Source organism: Terrapene carolina, unplaced genomic scaffold, assembly GCF_002925995.2.
Source record: "Terrapene carolina triunguis isolate 2854851 unplaced genomic scaffold, T_m_triunguis-2.0 Scaffold837, whole genome shotgun sequence".
Taxonomy (NCBI): Eukaryota; Metazoa; Chordata; order Testudines; family Emydidae; genus Terrapene; species Terrapene triunguis.
The window spans coordinates 3,266,931-3,292,133 of NW_020665188.1; the positions used below are offsets into that span (position 1 = coordinate 3,266,931).

General features: G+C 47.4%; 1 protein-coding gene across 14 annotated transcripts in view; it reads right to left on the reverse strand.

Moving 5' to 3' along the window:
* The window catches only part of CEP63 (centrosomal protein 63), a 47,079-nt gene that overhangs the window by 7,762 nt on the left and 14,114 nt on the right, over window positions 1-25,203 (reverse strand). For 11 of the 14 annotated variants that reach the window (XM_026660794.2, XM_026660799.2, XM_026660795.2 and 8 more), the window contains 8 exons: window positions 23,787-23,882; window positions 17,998-18,120; window positions 16,820-16,933; window positions 14,319-14,555; window positions 13,856-14,001; window positions 12,827-12,961; window positions 12,129-12,243; window positions 1,844-2,041 (listed from right to left, as the gene is read on the reverse strand). In XM_026660794.2, coding sequence (XP_026516579.1) covers window positions 1,844-2,041; window positions 12,129-12,243; window positions 12,827-12,961; window positions 13,856-14,001; window positions 14,319-14,555; window positions 16,820-16,933; window positions 17,998-18,120; window positions 23,787-23,882 — 1,164 coding nt within the window. The remainder of the gene's footprint in view (window positions 1-1,843; window positions 2,042-12,128; window positions 12,244-12,826; window positions 12,962-13,855; window positions 14,002-14,318; window positions 14,556-16,819; window positions 16,934-17,997; window positions 18,121-23,786; window positions 23,883-25,203) is intronic. The other 3 variants (XM_026660800.2, XM_026660796.2, XM_026660806.2) reach the window with 2 other exon arrangements.

Consider the following 25,203-nt stretch of genomic DNA (forward strand, 5'->3'; position numbering starts at 1 on the left):
TCATCCTACCTTCAGAGGACATGGAGATCAATCAATCACCATCCTCTTTATAAAAGCCCTTAATATATTAAGGCTGTTATCAGGTCCCCCTCAGTCTTCTTTTCTCAAGAATAAACATGCCCAGTTTTGTTGACTTTTCCTCATAGTCCAGATTTTCTAAACCTTTTATCACATTTGGAGAGAGTTCAGAGGAGAGCAACAATTTGTCCACATGTTTCCTAAAGTTTGGTGCCCTGTTTTGGACACACTACTCCAACTGAGGCCTCACCAATACAAGCAGCGTTGGACAATTACCTGCCATGTCTTACATTATGACACTCCTGTTAATACACCCCAGAATGACATTAGCCTTTTTTGCAACTGCATCACACTGTTGACTCATTCAGTTTGTGTTCCCCTATAATCCCCTGATCTTTTTCAGCAGTATTACCACCTAGCCAGTTATTCAACTTTATAGTAATTTCATCTGGACCACAATTCCCTGGTTTGCTTATGAAAATATCATGTGGAACTGTGTCAAAAGCCTTAAGAAAATCAAGAGATATCACTTCTACTGCTTCCTCCCTATCCACCAGGCTAGTAACCCAGTCAAAGAAGGAAATTAGGTTGGTTTGGCATGATTTGTTCTTGACAAATCCATGATGACTATTCCTTATAACCCTGTTATCCTCCAGGTGCTTGCAAACTGATTGTTTAATAATTTGTTCCAGTATCTTGCAAGGTATCAAAGTTCCCTGCGTCCTCTTTATTCCCCCTTTTAAAGATAGGTACTATGTTTGCCCTTCTCCAGTCCTCTGGGACCTCACCTGTCCTTCAGGAGTTCTCAAAAGATAATTTCTAACTGTTCTGAGAGTCTTCAGCTAGCTCCTTAAGTACCCTAGAATGAATTTAATCAGGCCCTGCCAACTTGAATACATCTACCTTATCTAAATATTTATTCTTTAACCTGTTCTCTCCCTATTTTGGCTTGTGTTCCTTCCCCATTGTTAACATTAATTGTGCTGAGTATCTGAAGCAAAATAGTCATTAAACACCTCAACTTTCTTGATGTTGCTTCTTAGCTCTCCTTCCCCTCTAAGTAAAGGACCTAATTTCCTTCATCTTTGTTTTGCTCCTAATGTATTTAAAGAACTTCTTCTTATTGCCTATTAAGTCCCTTACAAGGTGTAACTCATTCTGTGCTTTAGCCTGATTTTGTCCCTCCTTGCTTGTGATATTCTTTTGTACTTCTCCTTAGCAACTCATCCACATTTCCACTTCTTGTGGGATTCTCTGTTGATTTTCAGGTCAGATCTACCTCAATGAACAGACTGACTTTCCAGAGACAGCAGCACCATTCTGGCTCTTGTATTAAGCGTCTCTAAACTGAGCTGAAAGCTACTGCTACTTTGGTACTACATGGAACAATGAGTTGATTCACCTTGATCAAGTAAAGATTGTCAAGAGTTCCTCTTTGCTCAAGGAAAGCTTCTCTACCCCTTTCCCTCCACACAGCTGACAGCCTAGGATAATGCCAGAGCTCCATAGGCAACTACAACAGGATCCTCCTCACCCAAACCATGCTCAGAAATTCTTTTCCACACCCCTTTCAGCAGGAAAGACAAGTAATGGCTACAGGTTTGGTCAGGAAAGCGCGAGGCTGCGGGGGACACAACAGGGTTAGAAAGCTTTCCTGGGAGGCTCTCCAGTCCCTTGCTCTGATCATGCCAGTCTCTGGATCCCAAGGCTAAAAACACAAGAGGGAAGGAAAGCATTAGCTTAACTGAAATGCAGGACCCAGTGCTGCAACCCTCAGGGCCCCAAGGGCTATGGAGACAGAGAAAGAGCCTTCAGTCATTTTTACCCTGTGCTCCACAGCTTTCCTCTCTATTCTTTCAATCTCCATTCTCATTCGTTGCTCCATGTCAGAAGTGGACCCGCTGGCCGAGGCGATAGCAATGTCACGCTGGTGGAGTGCCTGCGTCAGCTGGGAGATCTCCTTTTTCATCCCTTCTAGCTCACTGTTATGAGTTTGTTCAGCCTGAGACAGCTGCTCCTTCAGCTGGAGAGAGACGTGCATGAACCACCCATGAATTTTTAAAGGACAGTCAGTGAGAAAGCAGATGTGCTGACACGTGGGTTATGTGTAATTTTAGCACTGGCTAGTGCAGAGATGTACATAAGCTTTCTTGGACTCTTCTGTTAACATATTTCAATCCTGACTTATAACAAGCTCTCTCATCCCTTTAGTGGTCTTCTGCTTCCCCAGCTATCCGTTGGGGCAAGAAGTGGGTTGTGACTAAGTATCCACTGCAGAGCAGAAGCCCGTCAAAAGGGCTAAACACCCACATCCCTCATTGATAGCAGCTGTGAACACTTAAACCCTCTGAAAATAAGCCCGCAGATCTCAACCTATCTATAAAGCGCCATATCTGTAGTAGGGATGTAAATATCCATTAAAAAAGTTAACCGTTTAAACAATTAAAATTATGTCGTGTAATCGGCCCCGGGGCTGGGGGTTAATGGTTAGGGTCGGTTAACCGGTAAGACTAATGCTTACCAGTTAACCGTTTAGTATTTTACATCCCTAATCTATAGACCTATTTCTACAGCACCACAGAGTCTGTCTATCTAGATATTACATAGCACTCAACACTTGTACCTCAGGGCCTCCCAAGTATTTAAAAATAGAAATAATAGGACCACCACTTTCTCTTTCCTCTTACCCAGCCTGTGGAGCTGTTTGTGTGTGTAAGTAAATAGGCATGTCTAGGGTGAGGTGTCTGTATATGTGAAGAGCTTAGCGATGGAAAGCTACATTGAAGAAATGAAGTTTCCAGTATGTTCTAAAAGGGGTGGGGTGACGATTCCTTATCTCTTGGTGGGAACAAGGTCTGTAGGCTAGCTCCTGCTCCTGGGAAAGTTCTGTTTGTCACATTGACAAGCGTAACCCCAGTGGCGTACTGTTTCACCATTCCAGCAGGATGTTGCTGTTAAGGTCATAGTGGAGGGGGAGGCAATCTCTCAGGTTACTAGGACCAATCCCATGGAGGGGAAACGTGAATATGGGCTGTGTATTCCATGGGGAGCCAGTGCAAAGGGCAGAGCACTAGGGTGATGTGTTCACTGCAGACGGCTGCTGTTTTCTGTGCTAGCATATGGCTGCATGCCTAGATATCTAGACTGATACAAACTCACTCATTACACTTACAACCCTAAAACATGTTCAGATCCAGATCTCGAGAAGTGAAATGGGAAGCACATTATACCACTGGGCCAGCTAGAGATCACCTCCTCGTCTCAATTTCTGCTGTCATGACCAGGGTCAGAATTGCTCTAAACACACACCCTCTCAGGAAGGAATCTACAACCCCACATATATGAACAGGGTATATATCAGTTAGCCTCGCACTAATGTACAAAAAACAGCCACAGTCCTCTAGGTGTTACTTTCTGGACAGAACTATATCACATTTTCCTACCTACAGTATAATGGAAAAAACGGTTACCTACCTCTCTCTCGTAACTATTGTTCTTCAAGATGTGTTGCTCATGTCCATTCCAATAGGCGTGCGTGCGCCACGTGCACGATTGTCAGAAGGATTTTCCCCTAGCGGTACCCGTCGGGTCGGCTGTGGAGATCCCTGGAGTGGCGCCTTCATGGCGGTGTATATAGATCCCTGCCGACCCGCTACCTGTTCAGTTCCTTCTTGCTGGAGTACTCCGACAGACGGGAGGCGGGTGGGATTTGGAATGGACATGAGCAACACATCTCGAAGAACAACAGTTACAAGAGGTAGGTAACCGCCTTTTATTCTTCGAGTGAATGCTCATGTGCATTCCAATAGGTGACTTCCAAGCAGATTCCCTGGGGGAGGGGTCGGAGTTCACCTGGACGCTGAATGCAGGACTGCCCTGCCAAAGGCTGCATCGTCTCTTGCCTGTTGGGTAATGGCATAGGGTGACGTGAAGGTGTGGATGGAAGACCACGTTGCTGCCTTTCATATGTCATGGATAGGGACCTGCACAAGGAATGCTGCAGAAGAAGTCTGTGCTCTTGTGGAGTAGGCTGTCAGCGGAGCGGCTAGAATCTTAGCCAGGTTGTCACAATCCTGATACAGGTCGTGATCCACAATGAAATGCGCTGGGACGAGATGGGTAGCCCCTTCATTCTCTCTGAGATTGCAGTAAAGAGCTATAGTGACTTACGAAATGGCTCTATGCGCTCAATGTAGAATGCTAGGGCACGCCTGACATCCAGGGAATGGAGCATTCGCTCTGTTACTGGCATGTGGCTTAGGGAAAAACAGAGGTAAAAATGTCCTGGTCCACATGAAACTGGTAGAAACGCGGGATGAGGATGTAACAGCACCTTGTCTTTATAAAAGATGGTATAGGGAGGCTCGGAAGTCAGCGCTTTGAGCTCGGAGACCCTTCTGGCCGAGGTTATGGCCATCAGAAAGGCCACCTTCCAGGAAAGGTAGGACAGAAGGCAGGTTACCATGGGCTCGAAAGGGGGCCTCATGAGCGCGGACAGGACCAGGTTGAGGTCCCACTGTGGAACAGGCCATCGCACCTGGGGATAAAGTCTGTCCAAGCCCTTAAGAAACCAGCCCACCTGGGATTGCCGAAGACTGACCTACCAGCTGCCCCCGGGTAGAAGGCCAAAATGGCAGTCAGGTGTACCCTGAGAGATTATATTGCCAACCCCTGCTGTTTGAGGTATAGTAGGTAGTCCAAAACAAGGGGAATTGGCGCTTGCTGCGGAGGGCTGCCCCCTGCAGAGACCAGATGGCAACGTGCTTCCACTTTGCCAGGTACGTGACACAAGTGGAGGGTTTCCTACTTCCCAGCAGGACGTCCCTCACTCGGTCTGCACACTGAAGCTCAAGTGGGTTCAACCATGGAGTTTCCACGCCGTAAGATAGAGGGACTCCAGGTTGGGGTGTTGGAGATAGCCATGGTCCTGTGTAATGAGGGTCAGGCACACGGGAAGGGCAAGTGGCCTGTCCACTGAGAGATTCAACAGCATAGTGAATCAGTGCTGGCGGGGCCACGCTGGCGCTATGAAGCCCCGTCCCGGTGAGTCTTGAGGAGGACTTGTGTCTGAGCGGGAAGGGTGGGAATGCGTACAGCAGGTGACTCGTCCATGAAAGGTGAAAGGTGTCTGCGATGGAGCCTGGGCTGTGGTTCAGAAACGAGCAGAACCGCTAGCACTACCTGTTGCTCCGCGTCGCAAATAGGTCTACATGGGGAAAGCCCCATCTCTGGAAAATCAAGAGCGTGATGTCTGCCAAGAGGGACCATTCGTGACCGTGAAACAAGCAGCTGAGGCAATCGGCTAGCTCGTTGGTGCGACGCCTCTAGGTGCATCAAGTGGGCGATGCAAAAATCCCACAGCTCGAGGGCTTCCTGGCACAGGGGAGAGGAGCGAGCACCACCCTGTTTGTTTATATAGAACATCGCTGTGTTGTCCGTCAGCCCTGCATGTGCCCTGCAGGAGGGCCTGGAACGCTTGGCATGCCAGACGAACCGCCCTCAGCTCCCTTATATTGATGTGCAGCGATAGTTCTGCGTGCGACCATAGGCCTTGAGTTCTGATATTGCGTGCGCTCCACAACCGAGCGTCGAGGCGTCTGTGACCAGCAATAGTGTAGGTTGGGGTTTGGCAAAGGGTACTCCCGCACAGACCACTTGTGGCTGCAGCCACCAGCAGAGAGACTTGAGAATGCAAGGGGGGCGGGTAACTATTCTGTCCAGTGGGTCCCTGCTGGGCCTGTGCATCTGCGCCAACCACACCTGGAGAGGCCGAAGGCGCAACCTGGCGTGCTGGACAACATACATGAAGGCCGCCATATGCCCCAACAGTTCATGCAATTTCTGGCCCTCGTGGGGAATTGGCGAAGGTTTTTGATAATGTCCCTGAGTGCTTGAAAGTGCAGCTCAGGCAGGAACGCCCTGGCCTGCATGGAGTCCAAGAGAGCTCCTATGAATTCTATTCTCTGCGTCGGGGCCAGTGTGGATTTGGGCACATTCAGTATGAGGCCCAGCTTGCGGAATGTGGCCCGAGCCAGAAACACATGCTCCGCAACCTATGCTTGCGACTTGGCCTTGATGAGACAGTTGTCCAGGTACAGGAACACTTGCACCTGACATTTGCGGAGGAAGGCTGCCACGACCGCCATACACTTCTTGAATACCCAGGGGTCCGCCGAAAGCCCAAACGGGAGCACCCTGAACTGGTAGTGCTGGCCACTGACCACAAAGCGAAGAAACTGTCTGTGGGCCGGGATAATGGAGATATGAAAGTATGCATCTTTCAAGTTGAGGGCGGCATACCAGTCCCCCGGGAAGGAATGATGGAGGCCAGAGAGACCATACGACACTTCACTTTCCTTATGAATGTGTTGAGGTCTCGCAGATCCAGGATAGGCTGGAGCCCACGCTTGGCCTTTGGGATGAGGAAATAGCGGAAGTAGAACCCCTTGCCCCAAACTCCTGAGGAACCTCCTCTATTGCCCCTAGAGCGAGGAGTGATTGCATCTCCTGCAGGAGTTGTTCATGAGAAGGGTCCCTGAAGAGGGACAGAGAAGGGGGGTGGGAGGGAACAGAATATCCCATATCCACCGTGCTCAGGACCCAGCAATCTGACGTGACCTGGGACCAAGCACGGTAGAAGTGGGACAGTCAATTCACAAAGAGGGGATAAGGATCCAAGCTTGGTACTGGTGCTCCGTCCTCGGGCGTATCTTCATAAGTTTGGCTTCGGGCCAGAGGGGCTGTTTGGAAGAAACCTGGCCTTGGCCTGAGGCGGACTGTGACGGGCACCTCCTATTATTCCTGCCCCATCTCCTGCACGAGTCTCGCCTTGGGGGCCCAGAATAGAAGCGGGACAGGGGCTTAGGCTTAAATGGCTGTCTTTGGGATGCAGGGGTGTGGATCCCCAAAGACTTTAGAGTCACCCACAAGCCCTTAAGACTGTGCAAGCAAGAGTCCGTATTTTGGGCAAACAAGTCTGCACAGTCAAAGGGCAGGTCCTGGATCATGTTCTGGACCTCCTGTGGTATCCCGGACAGCTGCAGCCACGCGCTGCGTTTCATTGTAATGGCAGAGGCCATAGTCCGAGCCACCAAGTCTGCCACGTCTAACGCAGCCTGGAGGAAGGATCTTGAGATCACCCTGCCCTCTTCGAGAAGCACATTAAACTCCTTGTGCGAGTCAGCCGGGAGCAACTCCTGAAACTTTGCTAATGTGCCCCAGGAATTGAAAGCATAGGAGCTGAGTCCCGCTTGCTGGTTGGCCACTCGAAGCTGGAGCCCCCCCAGCTGAGTAGACCTTTCAGCCGAAAAGGTCCAGCTTCTTAGCATCCTGTGACTTTGGAGTGGGACCTGGCTGCCCCTGTCGCTCCTTATAGTTTGCCGCATCGACCACTAAAGTCTCCAGGTTGGGGTGGGTGAAAAGGTGTTCATACCCTTTCGGTGGCACAAAATAGCATCTCACCACCCCTTTAGCGGTGGGTGGTATTGAGGCCGGAGTCTGCCAGAGCACCCTAGTAGTGTGCTGGATCGTTCTTATCAGGGGCAAGGCCAACCTAGATGGACCCTCTGGGGCAAGGATGTCCACCATTGGGTCCAACTCCTCCGTGATTTCCTCCACCTGGAGGTTTAGGGTCACCCTCCTAAGAAGGTCCCGGTATCCCCTGGTGTCCATTGCTGGCAGGGTGGTGGTGATGACTGCCACCGCCTCGTCCAGCAAGGAGGAGAAGGAGGCCCGTGGGACCAGGTCTTCCTGCCCTTCTGGCTCCCTGGAAGCTGGGTCGGATGCGTTGCTCCCCCCATGACAGGAGGTGGCTCCAGTACAACTGGTGGCGCTGGTTCGGGTGCTGCGCCTGAGTGTGACGGCCCAGAGTCCTTGTCTTGTGCGGGGTCCTCTGGAGCCCTGGGGGTGTGGCAAGACATCAACGTTGCTGGGGGGAGCGTGGGGGGGGAGGCACAGTGTGCGGACGCCACTGATGCGGCCCTAGAGCCCTGACCCCGATGATAGGCCCAAGGAGTCCAAAAGGGCCATTGTACTGGGCCCTGCCACTGGGGTAGCAAGGATACCGCCGGTGCCGACGAGACCACAACTCTGCGGTGCCAGGACCGCGAGCAGTACCAGCTGTGTCAGGAGACAGAAAACTCAGCCTCCAACTCAGAAGAGTATTCTGAACCCGACCACGGGGGAGGGGGAGAGGAGCCTGATGGTGCCAGGGAGTGCCGATGTAACATCGTGGGCTTGCCGTGATGACGAACAGGGGATAGTGCTGCCATCGCTGCCGTGAAGGGTGCCGGAGATGGTGCCATATGTGGCACCATCATAGATACTGCAGATGGTGCCATCGTCAGTGCCGCTGACAGTGCCTTAACTTGGGCCGGCATCTGCAGCGGTGCCAGAGCTCACATCTGCGGGGCCAGGGACTGCGCCGTCATGCAATAAGGTCCCATGCTGCCTCACAGGTATTTGGCGTGGAGGGGAGTCGGGGAGTCCACCAGCACCAGATTTGACAGACCTCCAGTTGGGGCTGGAGTCAACGATGCTGGGTCTTGAGGACCAAGCTGTGGGTGTTCCACCGCGGGATGCCGCCCCGCTGGAATCCCCTCGCACCTTCTTAACGGGGGAATGACCCTGTTCGCCTTCTTTTTCTTATGTGGTACTGGGGACTGTAAGCGGTGCTGCCTGCTAGATCTGGCCTTATTAGCCAGGGAGCGGTGCCGATGCTCCTTCCTTGGTGCCAGGGCATCCTGCACTGAGGCCGGGGCGCTGTGCACCGATGATGCCGGTGCCGTTTCCGGTACTGGCTGAGGGCAGAGGGCCGACTCCATCAGGAGGAGCTTTCAACAATAGTTCCACTCTTTCTTAGTCCTGCGTCTAAAGCTCCTGCAAATTGGGCACTTGTCTGTCTGATGACCTTCTCCTAGGCACTTAAGACAAGCAGCATGCGGATCGCCTCTGGGCATAGGTTTTGCACACCTCTCGCACAGCTTAAACTCCTGCGACCGAGGCATGCCCCAGTGCCTGGGGAAAACGAGGATGGGGGAGAGTCCCTCAAAGTAATCTTAACTAACTATAAACTACTATACAGCTATCAAAACAACAAGGAGTCTGGTGGCACCTTAAAGACTAACAGATTTATTTGGGCATAAGCTTTCGTGGGTAAAAACCTCACTTCTTCAGATGCATAGAGTGAAAGTTACAGATGCAGGCATTATATACTGACACATGGAGAGCAGGGAGTTACTTCGCAAGTGGAGAACCAGTGTTGACAGGGCCAATTCAATCAGGGTGGATGTAGTCCACACCCAATAATAGATGAGGAGGTGTCAATTCCAGGAGAGGAAAAGGTGCTTCTTTAATGAGCCAGCCACTCCCAGTCCCTATTCAAGCCCAGATTAATGGTGTTAAATTTGCAAATGAATTTTAGTTCTGCTGTTTCTCTTTGAAGTCTGTTTCTGAAGTTTTTTTGTTCAATGACAGTGACTTTTAAATCTGTAATAGAATGACCACGGAGATTGAAGTGTTCACTTACTGGCTTATGTATGTTACCATTCCTGATGTCCGATTTGTGTCCATTTATTTTTTGGGGAGGGACTGTCCGGTTTGGCCAATGTACATGGCAGAGGGGCATTGCTGGCACATGATGGCATATATAACATTAGTGGATGTGCAGGTGAATGAGCCCTTGATGGTGTGGCTGATGTGGTTGGGTCCTCTGATGGTGTCGCCAGAGTAGATATGGGGACAGAGTAGGCAACGAGGTTTGCTACAGGGATTGGTTCCTGGGTTGGTGTTTCTGTGGTGTGGTGTGTAGTTGCTGGTGAGTATTTGCTTCAGGTTGGGGGGTTGTCTGTAAGCGAGGACTGGCCTGCCTCCCAAGGTCTGTGAGAATGAGGGATCATTTTCCAGGATAGGTTGTAGATTGTGGATAATGCGCTGGAGAGGTTTTAGCTGGGGGCTGTATGTGATGGCCAGTGGTGTTCTGTTATTGTCCTTGTTGGGCCTGTCCTGTAGTAGGTGATTTCTGGGTACCCGTCTTGCTCTGTCAATCTGTTTCCTCACTTCCCCAGGTGGGTATTGTAGTTTTACGAATGCTTGATAAAGATCTTGTAGGTGTTTGTCTCTGTCTGAGGGGTTGGAGCAAATTCAGTTGTATCTTAGGGCTTGGCTGTAGACAATGGATTGTGTGATGTGTCTTGGATGGAAGCTGGAGGCATGTAGGTATGTATAGTGGTCAGTAGGTTTCCGGTATAGGGTGGTGTTTATGTGACCATCGCTTATTTGCACTGTAGTGTAGTAGGAAGTGGATCTCTTGTGTGGACTGATCCAGGCTGAGGTTGATGGTGGGGTGGAAATTGTTGAAGTCCAGGTGGAATTCTTCAAGGGCCTCCTTTCCGTGGGTCCATATGATGAAGATGTCATCAATGTAGCGCAAGTAGAGGAGGGGCACTAGGGGACGAGAGCTGAGGAAGCGTTGTTCTAAGTCAGCCATAAAAATGTTGGCATACTGTGGGGCCATGTGGGTACCCATAGCAGTGCCACTGACTTGAAGGTATAAGTTGTCCCCAAATCTGAAGTGGTTGTGGATGAGGACAAAGTCACAAAGCTCAGCCACCAGGCGTACTGTGGCCTCATCAGGGATACTGTTCCTGACAGTTTGTAGTCCATCCTCATGTGGAATATTGGTGTTAAGTGCTTCTACATCCATGGTGGCCAGGATGGTGTTTTCAGGAAGAACACCAATGCATTGTAGTTTCCTCAGGAAGTCGGTGGTGTCTCGAAGATAGCTGGGAGTGCTGGTAGCGTAGGGTCTGAGGAGAGAGTCCAAATAGCCAGATAATCCTGCTGTAAGAGTGCCAATGCCTGAGATGATGGGGTGTCCAAGGTTTCCAGGTTTATGGATCTTGGGTAGCAGATAGAATACCCCTGGTCGGGGTTCTGGGGGTGCGTCCATGTAGATTTGTTCCAGTACTGTAGCTGGGAATTTCTTGAGCAGATGTTGTAGTGTCTTTTGGTATTCCTCAGTGGGATTAGAGGATATATGGACACAAATCGGACATCAGGAATGGTAACATACATAAGCCAGTAAGTGAACACTTCAATCTCCCTGGTCATTCTATTACAGATTTAAAAGTCACTATCATTGAACAAAAAGCTTCAGAAACAGACTTCAAAGAGAAACAGCAGAACTAAAATTCATTTGCAAATTTAACACCATTAATCTGGGCTTGTCTGGCTCATTACAGAAGCAGCTTTTCCTCTCCTGGAATTGACACCTCATCTATCATTGGGAGTGGACTACATCCACCCTGATTGAATTGGCCCTGTCAACACTGGTTCTCCACTTGCGAAGTAACTCCCTGCTCTTCATGTGTCAGTATATAATGCCTGCATCTGTAACTTTCACTCTATGCATCTGAAGAAGTGAGGTTTTTACCCACGAAAGCTTATGCCCAAATAAATCTGTTAGTCTTTAAGGTGCCACCAGACTCCTTGTTGTTTTTGTAGATACAAACTAACACGGCTACCCCCTGATACTATACAGCTATCAGTTAACTATTTACAAATAAGAAAAGGGAACCACTAGGTAGCCACTTGTGAATGCAACTGTAAATGGCGGTAAGAAGGAACTGAGCAGGCAGGGACCTATATACATCCCCATGAAGGTGCCACTCCAGGGTTCTCCACAGCCAACCAGACGGGTACCACTAGGGGAAAAACCTTCTGATGATCGTGCACGCAGTGCGTGCACACACCTATTGGAATGCACATGAGCAATCACTCGAAGAACTGCTATTTCAGTGAGGCCCTTCCCTTGCTAATTTCCATCAGCCATCCACTGCCACTTTTAAAAGCACAGACCAAGCCTACTCTCTTCCACTCAAGGTTTAAAAAAAAAAAAAAGAGAGAGAGACGTAAGGGTCAGTTGCGTGTGGAATCCTCAGTTCTCTCCCACCCCTTCATTATGGGGGCAACCATTTCCCCCACAACACACTCTGTTCTTTCATCCCTTTCTTAGCTTTACTAATACAGAGCACACTGAGAGGTGTTTTGGGCAGCTGTGCTACCTAGTCCTCAAGCCTCGCTCCCCCTCCTCCAAAAGTCAGGGGTCTGACCTTTTTAATCTCAGCCTTGGCCTGGCAGTGGTGTTCTTCCATCACCCGCAGCTCTTTGCACTTCTCCATCAGCTCCTTGCTCAGCTGTATACACCTGGCATTTATGGCTCCTAGGCTGGGGGCAGAAACAAAAAAAAATCACAATTTAAAAACACCCCTATGAGCCACAATGCAGGTGGTCTCAGGAAACCGGCATTCACACATCTATCCTCTCTACCAAAGTCATTTTTACAGACCAAGACTGCTGCAATCTTTTCTGATTAGACACAGCAATTTCTCTTTTCCTAACCCAAGGAAAGTTACCAACTTCCCTTGTAAACCTGGGATCATCTCTACAGATCCATCAGTGGAGAAATCCCATCACAGTTTTTACTCAGAACAGGAAAGATGAGATGTAGCTCCCAGCAGCTGTCTGTCTGTTTAGTTTAACAAAGATTTCCCTCTCCATTACAAAGGAAAATGACATGTTTAAGCAGACTAAAGAAAATATTTTTAAAAGCCTAAAAGGTATATTTAAAAAACAATCAAACCAACCAACCCTAACATCCCACTGTGGTAAGATTTTAGACTCGGATTTCTGTGGACTCTTAAAATACTAGTGGTTTGGACGATTCTACTATGGTTAACAGCACTGGTGAATAAGACATTATACGTGCCATATTGTCTGTGTGCTACTGGATTTTGAAGTTGTCCTCTACCTGCCCTCAAGACGAGCCACCTCTGACTGTAGGTTCTTTTCATTCTTCTGTGCAAGATCCAACTGCAGGAGAACGTGCTCCAGCTCTGGGAACTCTTGTGACAGCTGTTTCTCATGCAGGTGTTCTTCCAGTGACCTATACACAAACACAGGACCATCCCAGAAGGTCTTAGTCTCTTGACACACCTCACCCCTATGAGTGTTGCTATAAGAACTGTGATATTTTCTATTCTCTGACAACAGAAGGTGGTCCAATAAAAGACATTACCTCACCCATCTTGTCTCTACTCTAGCTCTACAAAATCCACCAAAACGTAATGCTATAATGTGGCATCTGTGGACATTCTGGATGCCGCAAGTGTCTCATCCTGATGACAAGCCCATGTTTGAATTCAGTCAGATTATGACAGGCTGCCACCAAATTAGTAAAAAACCAACACAACTCAGCAATTTCAATCCCACTGGCAGATGCTCAGTAATCCCTGCTGCAGGGAAAGGCATAGCTGCTAAGTCTCCTGTGTATACTTCAGTGTCTCTCTCCACCAGTATCAAGGCAGAAAGGTGCTGATGCCTTTGCCACAATCATTATCACCTTGCTGAAACCTTGATCCATGCCCTTAAAGTTAATGGGACCTTTTCACTGACTTCAATGAGCACATTTAGTGGCGAAAGGATGATTTCTCTCTCCACTACTCACCTGAAATGCACAGAAAGGGAATCAAACACAACGCACTGACTCAGGAAACCTACCAAAGAGGCAAGGCTGAATCCCTCTGTATTTACAATACTACTTTACTGTTCAGATGCCAATTGCTTTTAAAGCAAATACAATTTAACACATGCGGCGAATGAAATGAAGAACGGGCACCCTTACCTTACAGTGTCCCCCTACCGCATACAACAACAGCCATGATCTCAGACTCCAAGCACACAGAAAGGGCTCCACAGCCCCAGAGAGTGACTCAAGGTCACAGATCTACATTATTTAGTGGGGTAATGGCCAACCACATTTAGATGCCAAGGATCAGACCTGATAAGGAGCTCCTTGCTGTGCAGGGTTTCAGTTATGCTGGCCAGCTCCTTCTGTAACTGCTCCTGATGCATCTTTGAGCTCTTAATGAAATCCTCCTGGGACTGCAGAGTGACTCTCAGCTCCAACTTCTCCTCCTGTAATACCTACAAGAACGGAAATGAAAGTGACTGTCGCAGGGATGGACAGAATCAGTTAGTATAGCTGGTCTGGAGATGAATTTTCAGATGCCAAAAGAAGCCCTCAGTGTTAGATAGGTAATGGGATCACAATGCCACATGGGTACAAAGCCGGCCTCGTGGCCAGCTTGGAGCCTGACACAAAGGCATGAATGGAAGGGTGGGAGAATCTCTAGGGTGACTGTACCTCCCAGGTGATAATCTCAACTCGAGATGGTAAGGGAATGCACTGAACTACCCCCAACATCCTCCATGGACAGCTCTCACTGTTACTTCTCACAAACCTCAAGCATTTTCTTAGAATGCCCCAGCTCTTCTTGGACTCTTTGGTGATCCTCCAGAATCTTCTGACTGGCTCCAGTCAAGTCATCCACTCTCATGTTAAGCCTCTCCACCTCCAGCTCATTGGCACAGATGGTATCATTGGCTCGCTCCAGCTTGCTGGTTAAATGCTGGATTTCCGATTGGCTGGCCAGTTGCACAGATTCCAGCACCTGCTTCCGATTGGTGAGCTGAGTCTGCTGACAGAGGATGTTGCTGTGTTAAAGCTAAATTACATATAAAGAGAGGTGAAATAAACAGATTTGAAGCTTCATGAAGGCTCCACACTAATACTTCTCAATGCAACATGCCATTTTCTCTGAAAGCAACGCTGCCCCTCAGGGAACAACAGGAGGCGCTGCCTCAGGACTGTACATAGGTGCAGCCTTTGAGGTGGGGAGAAGAAAGGAATTGACGAGATCCTTATGATTCCAAAAGAGGTTCTGAGGGCATCTAAGGAAAGAGAATCTCTAAAGCAGACAACCCACACTGCCCAACAGATTGAACGAACAGTAAAGCAGCCTAATTTCCCTGTCCATCAACCCAGGGGTTAGATCTAGCCAGAGGACAAAGTGGAAGCAGATTTGGAAACCATATATGAGCTAGAAAGCCAGGCGAATCTGGTAATACCACATGGAGACAGGGAGCAACTCCTGACAGATGGAAAAGGAATCAAATAGAAGTTAGAAACTGGAGTGACGGGAACAGCCAGTCGTGTTCTGTTTCATGAAGTGATTCTCTGGTACTAGAAGCTAGAACACTCACTTTCTTGAGATTTGAAGGTTTTATTGTTTTAAATGTAAATTAGAGAAAGGAAAGGAATAGAATAATTATATTAAATGTATCACTGGCAAACAATACCTTCCCTATTATTTGAAGGCTGATGTAATTTAACAAATGAGCCACATCATATTCACTTTCTGAACATCTTTTTAATATAGTGCCCAATATACGCAATGTTGTCATTACCCTGGCAATCAATACACAAACCTGGATCACAAGGAGCAATGGCTACGAAAGTAAAAACATATGATGTTTTTGGGCCATGATGGCCCAAGAAACCAACATGCCAGACTGGCTGAATTCATGGACAGTTTCTGCAATAAGGGGAAGCCTGAAAGTAAAAGTTAAGACCCACAAAGGAAAGGCCTAGCCATAATGTCCTATGGTGCCACGTAGGAGACCCAGTTTCGGTTGCTGGCCTTTAGTTTATTAGGCTGGCAGGGGTGGAGGGAATGCACTCCTCACTGGGCAAGAGAAAGCCAAGGTCTACTCCAGAGTAACCTATGCAGTTACAGTGACAAAAGGGAATCCAGTAGTCCTTAGCTGGAAAAATGGCACCGCTGACTAATGGGTTGGGTTGGGTGGGGGCAAGAGTGTGCGTGGGTCTGCAGATCTCATCCAACCCCGTGTCAGAAAAAAACAAACAAACAGAAAATGCTGTGAGGATGTGTTTGTGACAGGTTTTATTTTTTTAGGTTGAGATTTCCAAACCAGTCGTGAGGATTTAGGCACACATCTTCCATCACCTTTAATGGCAAACATGAGCCTAAGTCCCTGAGACTGCTTTGGAAATTTCAACCTAAATGTCCCGTTTTTCTGCTACACTGTGATCTAACACACTGGCCAGTGCGCCAAGGACACGTCTCTCCTCAGAAGACTGAAATATCAAGGACAGACAGCAGCGGTGAGACCTTCTGCTCAAAGGCCCACTCGGCATTTGTGGATCGGCTAGTGTTGGCCCCTCACAAAGCACCATCAGTGCCAGCTCCAAGCCTGTCAATGCAAACTGCAAAATTCCTCCTTGCAGAGCTTCCACTCAGCAGCAATTCAGTACCCGTTAAGTGCAAAGCTCCCAACAAGAGCTTCTTATCAGCATTTGCTGTGATTGTGTCAGTGTAAGCTTCTTCACAGCTGGGGTCTGGGTCAGCTCATCAGACTACTGCAGCAGCACTAGCTCAGAGAATGGATTAACTTTTCAGGAACAACAGCACCATTCTGCTCCTGTTTTAAGAGCCTCAAAAACAGAGCTAGAAACTGCTGTTACTTTGCTACCGTGTGGCAAGTGCCTTTTGTATGACAAGACTATTTTCAAAGAGCAACTTCTGTATAGCTGCAGTTACACAGCTGAGGACTGGCAGGTACATAGCTTTGAACATGACATGTCAGAAAAGTTATTTTAAAGAGTCATGTCCTGTAATCTCCCCCCACTCCCAGAAACCATCATCTTACTATCTTCCCCCTGCTAATATTTATGAGTGGGATTGAGTGTATGGAAGCCATTGGGAAGGTTCAGCCAGCCTCCATTAACAGACTTCAGATCTTTCACGGCTTGTACTGTATAGACGAGTTCACTCCATTAGGACGGATAAATTCATTTCAGTTGCGATCTGAAGTGGATTCACACTTGAGGGATTTCATTAGCTCGTCACTGCAAACAACTTTCAGCACAGATTAATTGTACCTGAATGAGCTCAGACTGCTCAGCCAAAGCCTTCCTCTGAGCCTCCAGTGACGCCACCTGCTGCTGGTAAAGCAACCGCTGCTTCTCCCAGTCTAGAGATTTCTGACGGAACTCCTGCAAGGACAATTGGGATGATCTGGAGTTTACCACCCATTTGGTTGTCAAGATCATCCCCTCCCAACTCTCACTAATGTTCCCTGTCCCCCCCACTATACACTTGTGGGCCTTCCTCCACAGCAGGGAAACCATTAGCCAGGCATTTAATGCATACTTGCAAACTTAGTGAGTTCAGTAGCAGCCTTTTCTTGTAAAGTTACAGGGAAGTAGAATTGTTAATGCTATGACAGCAAATCTGTAAAGCTGGTCATGAATCAGCAGTCAACATCTGTAAGTAGCAGTAATTGACATTAAGGTTTTAACTCGAAGAGAGCAATGCCACAGCACAGTGTAAGGTTTTTTTTACTGCTGAGTGAAGTAACAATAATTCTTAACTCAGAAATCAGACACTGCCTCATAGAGGTGTTTTGGGGAGATTCGTTACCAAGTTCTGAGTGGTGCTATCAAAGATGAGAGAATGTGGCTGGTCTCATCATGGTAGTAAGATTAAAGACAAGCTGGACTTGGAAAACACTCATGCAGAGAATTTCCTCCAAACCCTGTGGCAACAACACCAACGCACTTGAATTTTCTACCTTTACATACGGTCTTGTCCTTAAAACATCCACTCACCTTTGATTTAATCCATGATAATAATATCATTTATTAACTGTATTAAAATAGCAGCAAGCCCCAACAAAGATTGGGCACCATTGTCCTAGGTGAAGTACAAATATGTTTACCAGTAACCATATGTTTCTTTTTACATTTTCAAACAGTTCTCCCCTACTCCCCACACACACACCTGTGACAGCTTGCCCCGCTCCTTTATAAAATCTTGGTGGACACAATGTTCATGAACTCACATGGGATCCCAATCAATTTGGGCAGCATCATGACAGGAGCAGTGCAGAAATGACCTTTGCCCCACAAGAACACAAGGACAGCGAATGCAGGGGGAGTGGACTAAGTATTTGCACGCACAGTCCACTTGCCTATTAAACATTCAGAGTTGCTACTGAACCTGAAACGGTCAGTTTGATTTGTATGAACCATGGCCATAGCTGCTATTATCCACAGACCTCTATCTTCTTAGTCAATCTGCTCACTTCGGACCGGTCATCCCCTTGGCACTTGGGACCCTCCCTAGCTTCTTTCAGTTGTTTCTTCTGCAGCTTCTCATAGCTTCTCTTCAGCCTGCCTAGCTGCAAGGAAATCAGTGCAATTTTTGATAATGCTGGCTAAGGTCACACTGCATTAAATTAATGAAGCATTCTGAAGGAAGGGACAAAGTCATTTTATAGATACACTCCCTCAAACCAAGACCATCTGGCTGGCAGAAGGTTTCTAACTGTATAATAAACAAAAAGTACTATATGTACTCCATAATGTATCAAAATATGCTGGATTGTGCCATGTTGGTGCCCTGCTGGGTGGATCATCATCAGCAGGAATTGAACCTGGGTCCTATGGACTTAAGGCAGGAGCCATTACTGCCTGAGCTAAAATACCCAATACCCAGCTCTGTCAGCCAAGGCTGTACCGGCTCATAAACTTCTGACAGAGCACCTTGCTAAGCAGATATGGGTTACAGAAACGTGGAGTGACAGCACCCAAAGAGAAACAGAACGCTGCGAGGCTTGACTACAAACGTATCAAGGATGTGGGTGAAAGACATTCATGAAATCCCAGTGAATGCGATACAATAGCCACTCATCTTGTCATATTGGTTACTTAGCTAGGTCATAAATTTCCCCACTGACTGGAGAAAGTTAAGAAAGAATGTCACCCACATCTATTGCTAGAATTCTAATTTTATTTAAAAACTTGAATAATAAATACTTTGTATTTAAATAGCACCTTTGATCAAATATTTTGAATTTAAACAGAACATTTGCCACCTGATTATCTAATTTCTTTACAAACACTGACGAAATAAAACTCTTAACATCCTGTGACTTGGGGAACAGGAGTACTTGTGGCACCTTAGAGACTAACAAATTTATTAGAGCATAAGCTTTCGTGGGCTACAGCCCACTTCTTCGGATGCATATATACCCTGTTTCCCCGAAAATAAGACAGTGTCTTATATTAATTTTTGCTCCCAAAGATGCGCTAGGTCTTATTTTCAGGGGAGGTCTTATTTTTCCTGGAGCTTCGGGGCCTTATATTCCGGGGTGGCCTTATTATGGGGGAGGTCTTATTTTCAGGGGATGCCTTATATTACAGCGAGAGGCAAAACTGGAAGTAGGTCTTATTTTCGGGGGATGTCTTACTTTCGGGGAAACACGGTATATATGCATCCGAAGAAGTGGGCTGTAGCCCACGAAAGCTTATATATATATATATATGCATTCGAAGAAGTGGGCTGTAGCCCACGAAAGCTTATGCTCTAATAAATTTGTTAGTCTCTAAGGTGCCACAAGTACTCCTGTTCTTTTTGCAGATACAGACTAACACGGCTGCTACTCTGAAACCTATGACTTGGGGAAATATCTCCATTTTACAGATGGATAAAATGAAGCACAGAGTGAGTTTGTGACTTGCCCATTGTTATAAAAGAAACACGTGAACAGAGCCAGGAAGCGAACTTAAATCTCATGATTCCCAGTCCTGTGCTTTACCCACAAAGCCATGCTTCCTTTCAGAAGAAGATCTCCTGATTCAGCAAAGTGCTTAAACATGTGCCTAAATGCTTTGCTGAACAGGGATGGACTTACGCGCACGTTTAAAATTAAGCACATACTTATGTGCTTTGCTGAGTGGGAGCCGGAGCTTTATAAATATTGATTTAGCCTTGCAACATCCCTGTGATTTATAGAATATATAATATCAACTATCCCATTTATAATGATGGGTGACTTGGGGTATGGAAGAGGTTGTGAGGCTTTCCTACAGACACAAAGCAAGCAGTTCGGGGATTAGATCCCAGGATTCCTCAGCCTCCAGTTCTAACCCCCACCACATTATCCCTTTTTGAGTTCAATACTAATGCTCCTCAGTCTTGACCACAACACAGTTGTGATTCCAATCCTGAGCTTTAAGACGGATCTCCTAACGCACTTCAGTCTGGCTGTGACAGTGTACCCCATAAGGCTTTATGGGGAGGGGGTGCTTATAAATGTATGTATGACATAACTGGAATATGTTTGGTGCTGCCTGTGCCAGGTAACATATCTCCGTAAAGGTTATGGTCTACTATATCTATTCATCCTATTTGTACATATATATATCATTTTCTACTTGAGGTTAAGAATATGGGCTGTATGCTTGCTTGGTTTCTAAGTAAGCTTTGCGAGGCATTTGGTCAGCTTCTTTAGGAAGGAATTCGCCAGGTTAAGTACCTGATCAGGAAACACTTGGGGAACAATGCATCTTGGAATGCTCCAATCCACATAAGAAGTCTTCCTAGAGACATGCAAGATTCCATGTGGGCAATGGCTTCAGCCTGTAAAGACTGAGTCATGCAGGGACATGTGACTTGCCCAGGTGACTCCAGAACTCCATCTTGGAGCTGGACTTTGCATAGGAGGGAGGAGGGGGGTCTCCTCCCACAAGAGAGAGTCTATTTAACCCTGGGGGAGACCCCTCCATTTTGGTCTTCAGCTGGCTAAAGAAGGAGCCTCTCCAACCCCCCAGGATGCTTGAAGGAAACTGAAACAAAAGACAGTAACTACAGGGGTGTGAGAGATTGCTGGACCCAGGCTAAAGGGAGATTAGCCTGTAAAAGGGAGCATTCTGGAACTGGTGAGGAACTTATCTGTCTTTAGTTTGATTAGGCATAGATTTGCGCATTTTATTTTATTTTGCTTGTAACTTACTTTGTTCTGTCTGTTACTACTTTGAACCACTTAAATCCTACTGTCTGTATTTAATAAAATCACTTTTTATTTAGTAATTTACTCAGAGTATGTATTAATACCTGGGGGAGCAAACAACTGTGCATATCTCTCTATCAGTGTTATAGAGGGCGAACAATTTATGAGTTTGCCCTGCATAAGCTTTATGCAGGGTAAAACGGATTTATCTGGGTTTAGACCCCATTGGGAGTTGGGCATCTGAGTGCTAAAGACAAGCACGCTCCTGTGAGCTGTTTTTGGGTAAACTTGCAGCATTGGGACAAGTGATTCAGACCCTGGGTCTGTGTTGAAGTGGACTGGAGTGTCTAATTCAGCAAGACAGGGTGCTGGAGTTCTGAGCTGGCAGGGAAAACAGAAGCAGGGGTGGTCTTGGCACATCAGGTGGCAGCTCCCAAGGGGGTTTCTGTGATCCAACCCGTCACACTGGCCTAGCAGCATCTCTATTATTCCAGTGGGGACATTTCCTGAACAAAGACTGTTCATCATGTTGAAATGTAAGGGGGTTTTAAATGAGGATAGATGTCTTCTGCACACTAAATTGAGACTACCAAATTAATTATACTTATGACCTACGGTAAGCAGGAATTGAGCCCAATCCTCCAGAGATAAGAGGTCAATGCACTGCTACCCTCTCCTGGCATTTAGCTCCACACTACGGACAAGCCAATGGAAACAGAAGTAATCACTAAGGCACTTACATGAAATGCTGTCAGCCCACCTGCAGAAAATCTCAGCATCTGTTGCATTACAGTGGGCAGGACGTCCTTTGTGGAATGAAGAGTGTGGAACTCTTTTTAAAAGGTCTTTGTCAAGTAAATTTAGTGATATTAACATGCCTGGGAGAATGAAGTCATCTTCAAAGAACAAGAATACAGGCAGAACCAGTATAAAACTCCATACACACACACCCGCCCCCCACGCACTCTGCCAATCTCCTTCAGCCCTGGCCTGGAGGGTCAGGCTCTATGCTGATTCAACAGCTAGAATTTCCCTTGAGATATCAACAAGAATATCAACGGGCATGCTGGTCTCTGGAATGTGGACACCCATCCACTGCTAAAAGGACTGAAATCAACTGACTTCACACTAGCCTCTGAAAAGCCACCAGAATAATGATATTCTGTCACTACCAAATTGAACCCATTTTACGTGGCAAGTGCTCACAGACTACCATAATGGGCGTCAGGATAAAGATAAGGAGATACAGAGATTTTGTAGGAGACCGTAAAACACAGAGTATTTCTGATCTACAGGGACATGACAGACTCCATAGCAATTGTCAGGAGGAGGTTGGTACCCTTGGCCCAATTCAAATCCCCTGACATATGCCCATGCACTGGTGGAGTCAGTATACCACATGGTGGATGGTTGTCACTTTCTCTCCCGGCCACCATGACTCTACTTCTGGAGGGACGTATATATCTGCTGTAGGAAAAGTCATCATCTCATGTTTATTTCACATGAAAAAGGCCAGCTGCAGAGCTGTGCATTCTTTAAATTTCATGCTATGCTGGGAGAGCAACTGCTTGTATACATAGCAACATAAGCACAAGCATAGGGGTGGCTGGGGTGAGAGAAGACAGGAAACCTTGGCTCTAAACTTCTGCAGCTTTTTAACACACCTGAAAGTAGCCACAGTAAGGGCTAGTCTACACTTGAAACGCTACAGCTGCGCGGCTATAGTGCTTCAGTGTAGCCACTCACTACAACGACGGGAGGGATTCTCCCATCGCCATAGTTAATCCACCTCGCCAAAAGGCAATAGTTAGGGGGATGGAAGAATTCTTCCGTCAGCCTATCACTGTCCATGGCAGGGGTTAGGTCAGTTTAACTATGCTGCTCAGGGGTGTGGATTTTTCCACACTCCTATGCAACATAGCTGGGTCAACTTAACTTTACAGTGTGGACCTGACTTCAGTTTACAGCAGGGGAGGGCAAACTTTTTGGCCTGAGGGACTCATCGGGTTTCGGAAATTGTATGGAGGGCCAGTTAGGGGAGGGGGTTGTGGCCCAGCCTCCACCCCCTATCCACCACCCCCCCGAGACTCCTGCCCCACCCAACCTCCCCGTTCCGACTGCCCCCCCGGGACCCCTGCCCCATCCAAGCTCCCCGTTCCGACTGCCCCCCCGGGACCCCTGCCCCATCCAACCACCCCTTCTCCCTGTCCCCTGACTGCCCCGGGAACCCCTGCCCCTGACTGCCCCCACTCCCCCATCCAAACCGCCCTCTCCTTCCTGACTGCCCCCGGAATGCCTGCCCCTGACTGCTCCCCGCCCCCAACCCCCCCTCTCATTCCTGACTGCCCCCCCGGGACCCCTGCCCCCATTCAACTCCCCTGTTCCCCACCCTCTGACCGCCCCAACCCCTATCCACACCCCCACCCCGACCACCACCCCCAAACTCCCCTGCCCTCTATCCAACTATCCTCCCTTACTGCGCTGCCTGGAGCACTGGTGGCTGGCCCGGCTGGAGCCAGCCACACCGTCGCCACTGCGCAGCACAGAGCACCGGGTCAGGCCGGGCTCTGCAGCTGTGCTGCCCCAGGAGCTCGCTGCCCAGCCGCCCAGAGCATTGCACCAGCAGCAGAGCAAGCTGAGGCTGCGGGGGAGGGGGAACAGCGGGGGAGGGGGAACAGCAGGGGAGGGGACGGGGGCGAGCCTCCAGGGCCAGGAGCTCAAGGGCCGGGCAGGAGGGTCCCGCCGGCCAGATGTGGCTCGTGGGCGGTACTTTGCCCACCTCTGGTTTACAGCAAATATTTCCACTTCCACAGTAATTTGTTAAGCACTAAGATCCTTTGGAATGAGATGAAGAGTGCTACATAAATGTAAAATATTATTCTGTTGCTAATCAATCCTCTTGTTTTGGCACCCAAGTGGGGAAGGGAGGATTAAGAAAATCACAGCAGTCAAAGGACAGTGATGAAATGAAACATTTAATCTGTCAGACCACAAGGCATAGACTGGTGTTTCAACACCAAATCTCATCTCATCTTGAAACTTGAAACACCCACCTCTTCTTGAAACTTCTTCAGCTGCTGTTCATACTCTACAGCCATGCCTTGTTTGTCTTGCTCCGTGTGTTCTAACTGCTGGCGCAACCTACCAACCTAAAGAAAGAGTTAAAACACAACACAGTGACTATCAGCACAGAAGCAGCAGACTCCAACACAGCTGGCAGTCTTGCCAGTAGATGAGGAAATTGAAGGATTTCCGTATTTTAATTTCATAGTATATATTACATACATAAACACACATTATAGTATAAGTAGTAGCAACTGTTACAGATAAGGTCCTGCCCCAAGAAATGCTATTGTCCTACTGGTTTCAATGGGGTTACTCACCACGCATCAGTTTAAGTGTGGGCTTAACTCTTTGCCGGATTGGGACCTAAATTTGCAGAATTGCTTCCATTTCAACCCCTTGTTTTCAGCCAATCAGTTTTCTGAAATTTGCATCTTTTGGGCTGAAATTTGCCAAACTCAGTTTATGCCAAAAGGGGACTGGGGGGTGTGGGGAGGGGCACTTTGATCAGATTCATTTCATTTCAAGCTACTTATCAGCAACAAAGATAGCCACCTCTGCTGATTCATCTGCAGGGAGTGAGAAGAAATTCTTCAAATTCTATATGCAGGGAGGGGAGAAGAGAGGAATAAAAGAAAATAGGCTTCAAAACAGGTGAATGGGAGATTATTCCTCCTTATTAAAAAAAAAAAAAAGCCTTTAAACTCATTTTCTTTCTTCCGCACATCCTTTCCCCTTCCCAGAACTCCAGGGCAGAGACCTGTCTAATTGTATGTCTGAACAAGAACAAAGATTTGGGCAATGAAATAAATTATATATATATATATATATATTTACAAACACATCTCAGCCTAAGAAATGTATAGTTTGTCTCTGGTGATAGGGAATCTCTCAAAAATTTTCAGTGAAATATAACTGGTAAAAGTGTGATCACGACCCGTACAAAGAAACTTCATTCAAACTGGTTGTGAATACTAGTGGCCTGATACAAAATAACTGCATTCTGGACATGCTAATCCTAATACATACCCTGTCAGTCATTAATATCTGGAGAAGAGGGTAGGGCATTAAAAACTAAATTCCCAGCATGTTACCAATATAAGCTACCTGAATCTCTTTTTTCTCCTGCTCATTGTCTTGTTAACCTAGATTCTACACAGATCTACTAGTAGTTATGTACATACTTACATGTAGTTTAGGAACCCTAGAAATACTTGCAGTTCCACAGTGACAAAGGCACTCAAAACACAATTTATATACTCAGTCACCAACAAGTTTTGTGATGAAGGTGCAAATTCCAGTCCCAAGGTGTTAAAACTTGAATGCCTTCCCCACATCCCTGGAGTGCAGCTAATATGCTACTCAGGGCCGGCTTTAGGCCGATTCAGCCGATTCGGCTGAATTGGG